The 8,175-nt window shown below is 40.3% G+C and overlaps 1 protein-coding gene across 1 annotated transcript; it reads left to right on the top strand.

Annotated features, from left to right (window-relative positions):
- The first annotated feature begins 4,847 nt into the window (after positions 1 to 4,847).
- LOC139380153 (gamma-glutamylcyclotransferase-like) lies at positions 4,848 to 7,639 on the top strand. The gene is made up of 4 exons (XM_071122600.1): positions 4,848 to 5,154; positions 5,242 to 5,387; positions 5,731 to 5,863; positions 7,061 to 7,639. The coding sequence occupies exons 1-4, from the start codon at positions 5,035 to 5,037 to the stop codon at positions 7,223 to 7,225; spliced, it is 564 nt and encodes a 187-aa protein (XP_070978701.1). The 5' UTR covers positions 4,848 to 5,034; the 3' UTR covers positions 7,226 to 7,639.
- The last annotated feature ends 536 nt before the right edge of the window (positions 7,640 to 8,175 follow it).

Below are 8,175 nucleotides of genomic sequence, written 5' to 3'. Positions count from 1 at the left end.
TGTGTTAGTTGTATGTGTGACAGAACTCCATCAGTCCTATTTATGATATCATTCACTAAAATTATACCTTTTTAAAAAATGTATTCGAAAAATAAGTTTAAAAAAAATCAACCAACTTTCTAAGGCTTGTTTAAAAATAACGATATTTTGGAGATGATTTCCTTTTCAAACAACTGAAAGTAAGCAGTTGTAATCTGAATAAAGGGAAAAAGGCCCTTCTTGAACATAGGATGAGACATTCTTACTATTTTACTAGAGAACCAGTTTGGATTTAAGTATAACTTTTGTATGACTGATGCCTTTAGTGAGAGGTCTACTGCTTTAATATTTAATCATTTCTGCCCTCCGAATTCATATTTGTTATATAAATAGGCCCTTTTAATTTTGTCTGGCTTGCCATTCCAAATATTTTTTGTTCCTATAATTTAAAAAGCAGGTCACTAGGTGTAGGCAAAACCATAAGCAAATAATGTAGGTAAACTGTGACATAACTAAAGAGTTAATCAGGGTGATTTTTTCACAAATAGACAGGTATTTTCCTTTCCATGGTGGCAAGATATTATCTATTTTTGCTAACTTTCTATAAAAATGTATTGGAGTGGGATCCTTTCTTTCTTTTGGGATTTGTATACCGAGTATGTCCACATCTCCATCAGACCATTTAATTGGTAAACTACACGGTAATGTAAAATTAGCATTTTTTTAGTGATCCACTTATCATCATTTGGTTTTAATCCAGAGAGGAGAGCAAAAGTATCTAGATCCTCTATGAGGCTGTGGAGAGATTCTAATTGTGGTTTTAAAAGAAAACATGAATCATCAGCGTACAATGACACCTTAGTTTTTAAGCCACGGATTTCCCTTAATATTATTGTTTAATCTAATTTTAACAGCTAACATTTCGATGGCAATAATAAATAGATATGTCGATAGTGAACAACCTTGTTTTACTCCTCTATATAGTTTAAAACTTTCAGAGATGGAGCCATTATTTATTATTTTACACCTAGGTTTACTATACATAATTTTATCCCATTTTATAAGAGATTCCCCAAAATGTAAATTTTCTAGGCACTTATAAACTCCAGTCGTACTTTATCAAAAGCGTTTTCAAAATCAGCTATGCAAACCAGGCATGGTGTCCCCGATATTTAATAGTATTCTATTGTTGCCAGTACTTGTCTTATATTATCTCCAATGTATCGTCAATGTAAAAAACCTGTCTGATTAGGATGAATAATATCTGACAATACTTGTTAATTCTATGTGCCAAGCATTTTGCTAGGATTTTTGCATCACAACACTGAAGTGTAAGAAGTCTCCAATTTTTTAAATGGACTGGACCTTTATATATACCATTTCAGTTCTGTTTCAGTAATAATGATATCAGACCTTCTTGTTGCGTGTTTGATAATCTACCATTTATATAGGAGTGGTTAAAACATGCTAATAATGGTCCTCTGAGTATATCAAAAAAAGTTTTGTAGACTTCCACTGGCTTGCCATCCAGCCCTGGAGCTTTCCCATCCTTACAGGCCCCAATTGCGTCAAGAAGTTCCTCCTCTGTAATTTGGCCTTCACATGAGTCTTTCTGTACAGATGTTAATTTTACATTATTATTAGGAAAAAAATCCATACAATTAGTTTCAGTTAGTAGAGATGGAGGAGAATGAAATGAAAACATATTCTTAAAGTACTTTACTTTCTCTTTCAAAATATCATTTGGTGAATCATGTGTGACTCCATCATTTGTAACAAGTTTTAATAAAAACATTTTTGTAGAATTTCTATATTGAAGATTGAAAAAGAATTTGGTGCATTTTCCCCCATATTCCATCCAGTTCGCTTTATTTTTTACAATATATTACACTGGATCTTTCTTGAATAAGTTCCTCCATTTCTTATTCCTCTATCTTATTCTGTGCATCTATGTTACAGTTTTTATTGCTATCTAACTGTACTGTTAGTCCTTCAATTTAATTTGTTAATATGGACTCTTTTGATCTAGATTGCTTTTGTTTTATAGATGAGTACTGATTTGCATGGCCTCTAAAGGCACACTTAAAAGTGGCCCATACAAGAAGGGGATCTGCTGTAAATCAAATCAAATAAAATTTTATTTTATTTATTTGTCACACTACCTTATACACACAAGTGTAAAGGGATAATGAATATGTACATAAAAATATATGAATGAGTGATGGAACAGAATGGCACAGGCAAGATCTAGTAGATGGTATAGATTACAGTATATACATATGAGATGAGTAATGTAGAGTATGTAAACATAAAGTGGCATAGTTTAAAGTGGCTAGTGATACATGTATTACATAAAGATGGCAAGATGCAGTAGATGATATAGATTACAGTATATACAGTGGGGCAAAAAAATGATTTAGTCAGCCACCAATTGTGCAAGTTCTCCCACTTAAAAAGATGAGAGAGGCCTGTAATTTTCATCATAGGTACACTTCAACTATGACAGACATAATGAGAAAAAAAGTCTAGAAAATCACATTGTAGGATTTTTAATTAATTTATTTGCAAATTATGGTGGAAAATAAGTATTTGGTCACCTACAAACAAGCAAGATTTCTGGCTCTCACAGACCTGTAACTTCTTCTTTAAGAGGCTCCTCTGTCCTCCACTCGTTACCTGTATTAATGGCATCTGTTTGAACATGTTATCAGTATAAAAGACACCTGTCCACAACCTCAAACAGTCACACTCCAAACTCCACTATGGCCAAGACCAAAGAGCTGTCAAAGGACACCAGAAACAAAATTGTAGACCTGCACCAGGCTGGGAAGACTGAATCTGCAATAGGTAAGCAGCTTGGTTTGAAAAATACAACTGTGGGAGCAATTATTAGGAAATGGAAGACATACAAGACCACTGATAATCTCCCTCGATCTGGGGCTCCATGCAAGATCTCACCCCGTGGGGTCAAAATGATCACAAGAACGGTGAGCAAAAATCCAAGAACCACACAAGGGGACCTATTGAATGACCTGCAGAGAGCTGGGACCAAAGTAACAAAGCCTACCATCAGTAACACACTACGCCGCCAGGGACTCAAATCCTGCAGTGCCAGACGTGTCCCCCTGCTTAAGCCAGTACATGTCCAGGCCCGTCTGAAGTTTGCTAGAGAGCATTTGGATGATCCAGAAGAAGATTGGGAGAATGTCATATGGTCAGATGAAACCAAAATAGAACTTTTTGGTAAAAACTCAACTCGTCGTGTTTGGAGGACAAAGAATGCTGAGTTGCATCCAAAGAACATCATACCTACTGTGAAGCATTGGGGTGGAACCATCATGCTTTGGGGCTGTTTTTCTGCAAAGGGACCAGGACGACTGATCCGTGTAAAGGAAAGAATGAATGGGGCCATGTATCGTGAGATTTCTAGTGAAAACCTCCTTCCATCAGCAATTGCATTGAAGATGAAACGTGGCTGGGTCTTTCAACATGACAATGATCCCAAACACACCGCCCGGGCAACGAAGGAGTGGCTTCGTAAGAAGCATTTCAAGTTCCTGGAGTGGCCTAGCCAGTCTCCAGATCTCAACCCCATAGAAAATCTTTGGAGGGAGTTGAAAGTCCGTGTTGCCCAGCAACAGTCCCAAAACATCACTGCTCTAGAGGAGATCTGCATGGAGGAATGGGCCAAAATACCAGCAACAGTGTGTGAAAACCTTGTGAAGACTTACAGAAAACGTTTGACCTCTGTCATTGCCAACAAAGGGTATATAACAAACTTTTGTTATTGACCAAATACTTATTTTCCCCCATAATTTGCAAATAAATTCATTAAAAATCCTACAATGTGATTTTCTGGAATCTTTTTCTCACTTTGTCTGTCATAGTTGAAGTGTACCTATGATAAAAATTACAGGCCTCTCTCATCTTTTTAAGTGGGAGAACTTGCACAATTGGTGGCTGACTAAATACTTTTTTGTCCCACTGTAGCCTGTCATTTTACTGTTGTTTTTATTTCTTTACTTTCCTATTGTTCACCTCATACCTTTTTTTCACTATTGGTTAGAGCCTGTAAGTAAACATTTCACAGTAAGGTCTACCTACACCTGTTGTATTCAGCATTTCACTGTAAGGTCTACCTACACCTGTTGTATTCAGCATTTCACAGTAAGGTCTACCTACACCTGTTGTATTCGGCGCACGTGACAACTAACATTTGATCTGATTTGACTTTTCTATGTGAATTTGGTCAGGTCGTCCACAAAGTTACCTACTGGACCTTGTTGGACCAGCCGTGTTTATGTTTAGCCGTTTGTTCCCGTGACCAGTAATGCTTCCTATACTTTCAATGCATTTTTTTTTGCAAAAGATGAGTAAAGCTTGGCACAAAACAAAAAAGGTGTGTAAACTGCATTTACCCTCCACTACACCAGTGCCCATGACATGATTTCAAAGCAAAGTTCAAATGATATTTCAGTGTCCATAATTTAGGTCTGCCTGATTACCAACAGGGGTGTAAACATAAATCCATGTGCATGCAAGGAAACATGACTGATGGATTGGCCTATTTGTCAAAGCATCAGCTGCAACACACCACTAACTTCTCTGTCCACAAGACAGCGCTATGCAGGCTTGTTGCATCACACTGTGAATGACATGCTGGTGTGACTGTGAGCTCAGCCAGCTCAGGCCATAAGGCTCAGCAACCAGCAGGCTGTTTGTGTATTGTGTGGCAGTGGTGGGCACAGCACAGTACAGCACAGGGCAGGCCCGATGGATTAGCATGAGAATGGGGAGTCAGTGAGTGGAGAGAGGGCTGGTATAAAAGAGGGGGGTGCAGAGTTTGATCTCTGTCACAGTAGCGCTCATGACCTCACCTTGCGTCTCTGCTCCGCCTCCAAGCACTCTTGCTGACTGTGGTTTCTCTCTATTCTCTCCTCCTCCCTCCTCCTCCTTGTCTTCCCTTGACTCATCCTCCTTGTCTTCCCTTGACTCCTCCTCCTCACCCTGCCCTTCCTCCTCCTGCTCCTACTCCTTCTCCTCCTCTCTGTCAGCATGGATGACAACATAGAAATCCACACCTTCCTGTACTTTGCCTACGGCAGTAACCTACTGAAGGAAAGGCTCCAGCTCAAGAACCCCTCCGCTTCCATCCACTGTGTGGCCAGGCTCAAGGTACGACCCGACCTGACTTGACTATAAGGAGGACCTGGGAGGACACCTGACCTTAACCTGACCCTCTCTATCTCTCCTTCTCTCCAGGACTACAAGCTGATATTTGGGAACTACAAGGGTCTGGCCAGTGACCGCTGGCATGGGGGTGTGGCGACCATCGAGAACAGCCCAGCGGACGAGGTGTGGGGAGTGGTATGGAGGATGAACGTGGCTGACCTCGAGTCTCTAGACAGGTAAGAGACCTTCATCTTGTTCACCTAATCCAAGTTGGTGCATACCGTGTCTACTTTATCAAGGCTGTATCACAACCGGACGTGATTGGGAGTCCCATAGAGCGGCGCACAATTGGCCCAGCGTCGTCCAGGGTTTGGACGGTGTAGCCCATCATTGTAAATAAGAATTTGTTCTTAACTGACTTGCCTAGTTAAATAAAGGTTACATTAAAAAATAAAAATAAATACTAAGTCTGTTGTGTCCTTCTGAGTGCTTCTTCATCGTGGTTAAAGTGGTCTAGTTCTAACCCGTTCAAAAGTTGTGTGGGTGGGTGTATTTATATTTGTGTGTGTGTGTGTGCAGCCAGGAGAACGTGAGACTAGGGGCCTACAGCCCTGTGGAGGTGAATGTGAAGACTCGGGGCCAAGAGCTCAACTGTCGCACCTACATCATGAACAGCTGTATTTACGCTCCACCGTCTCCACAGTACCTCAAGGTGACACACCTCCTTTTACACTCTTTTCCTCCGCCTTTCTATCTTTCTCTCTCTCTCTCTATCACACACTGTCTCCCTTTCTCAATCTATTTATATCTCTGTCATTCCAAATCAATTTAAGAACATGGACTTGACACGGAACCCTGTAAGACGTTAGGGACCTTACAAAGTGTAGAGAGGAACGTTGCTAATGAAAGTGGTGCTCTCTACAGTGGAAGATGAAGATAAATGCAAATAGTTGTCTCTGAAAATGATCTCTGATAGAAATCTCTGAAAAGGTATTTACCAACAAGTGCTTTTTCAAACAAATTGTAATTTAACAATATACTCTATATGCTCAAATTCATAACCAAAACAACAGCAAATCAAACACATCACTCGTTACTTGCGGATGACAGTGTGGCTGACATCATCCTCTTGAATGAGTCTCTGTCACTCACTCACTGTGGTGGCAAAAATACCAGTGTTTTGGTGTTTTTTCTGGCGTTTGCCACTGACAGCTCCCAGATGGCTTTGTGTTGAAAAGACAATAGGGAAAGAGCAGCAACTAGGTCAGTGGATTTTTTGACTATTCACTCACAGCCCCTCTCCAAAATAAAACCTCCCTCTCTGAAGCATCTGGAATGCTACATTCCAGGTTCATATTCTGGCTTTCGCAAGAAAACAGGATTTGTTTTATTTTTTCTTTAGTAGATATCCATCAATTCATTCAGGATGTACCCAATCTCATGCACTGTATTGGACAATGTGAACAGTTACTAAACTGTGTTTCCAGACGGTTCATTGTACATCTAAAGGCTCTAGCGAAATAATCAAAGTGGTGTGAGGAAAAACAGCCAGCGAATGTAACAGGCGTGGAGCGTGGCTTTGTGACCACAGAAGCTTTGTGCAGTGCTCTGTCGTGTGTGTACCAGACTCATACGGTTGAGCTGAGTGCATTGTTCCTCTGTTATGTGGCGTGTTCTATGTGTGGTGTGTGGTTCGATGGGTACAGTATTTGAGATACACACATTCTTGGGGCAGTTACTATAGCGTAAGGGTAGTTACTATTGATGTTCTGGATTTTAATGGGCGCCACTGGTCATTTATTGTCGTTAGATAACAGAAAATACTGTATAAGTGATTGTCTGATTAATATAGTTTAACTTCCTACGAAATTATACATATTTTATGTTGATTGTTCTCTGGTTGCCCCAGGTGATTTTAATGGGGGCGGAGCAGAATGGCTTGCCAAAGAACTACCAGGAGAAGCTGAGGTCCATCAAGACCAACAAGTATGAGGGCCCACTGCCTGTCATGGCTGAGCTGGAGCGGATTATGAAAAGAGCTAAGGAGAGAGCCAATCACCGATCTGACGCTTAACAACACCTGAAACAAGCTGCCATGTTTAGGAACTCAACTCCTGGTAGGACAATTGAAGCAAACCTCTACAACTTCCACTGTCCTACCAGGAGTTGTTGAATATCTTCTCATCTCCAGTTTGCTCCACAATTCATGTACCTTGGTTTGAAAGCGAGGTAGCGACAGCATTTATTTTTCTCTAGGAATTCAAACTTGCCTAGAGAGATAACTGTGTTCAGAAACACACTGGTTAGAGAAACCATCAAGTCCTGTGTGTAACGTTACATCTATAAGTCCTCTTCAGGAATAGTTATTTACTGACATAAAACAATGATGATGATGATGATGATGACACCGAGCATCCCTCAGACTGTATAGGGATTGAATGTAGAATATGATCATGTGTATTTGTACTACTTCGGCGGACAATAAAACATCCCCGGATGTTCTGTGTTGATCTGTATAGAGTGCACAATGGCATTAAATCAGCCTCATTCAAGATAGCCTGGTCTCAGATCTGTTTGTGGTGTCTTTCCAAATCCTATGGGTCAGTGACATGACCACGTTGTTAAGACAGCACAGAAAGATATGGGGCCAGGCTACATTCAAGATCACTTCTTCTGTTAATCCTTAAGAGTCTACTGATGCACCCGTGCGTGAATCTAAGTAACATAATAAAAAAATCCCCATAAAAATCCACCAATTAAAGCTAGAGATATCCACTTATGCCGGCCTTCCGCATCTACGGTAGAAGGTGGCCGACCTACAGCGGTGTTTGTCAGACCATGAGACATCCCAAAAATTGGTCTACTCGCAGAAATGTCTGTAGCGTCCGAACGGTTTGGCCAACTAATATGACCACTCTATGGAAAGATGAGACACTCACGAACGCGATGGTGTTTCTCTGTTTTTTTGTGTGTGTTATACCTCAAAATCAAATAACTAAATGATCCATGGTATCAACATCTTAA

This window comes from Oncorhynchus clarkii, chromosome 2 (genome assembly GCF_045791955.1).
Source record: "Oncorhynchus clarkii lewisi isolate Uvic-CL-2024 chromosome 2, UVic_Ocla_1.0, whole genome shotgun sequence".
NCBI lineage: Eukaryota > Metazoa > Chordata > Actinopteri > Salmoniformes > Salmonidae > Oncorhynchus > Oncorhynchus clarkii.
The sequence above is the reverse complement of the archived record's forward strand: the minus strand, read 5'-3'. Positions and strand labels throughout refer to the sequence as shown.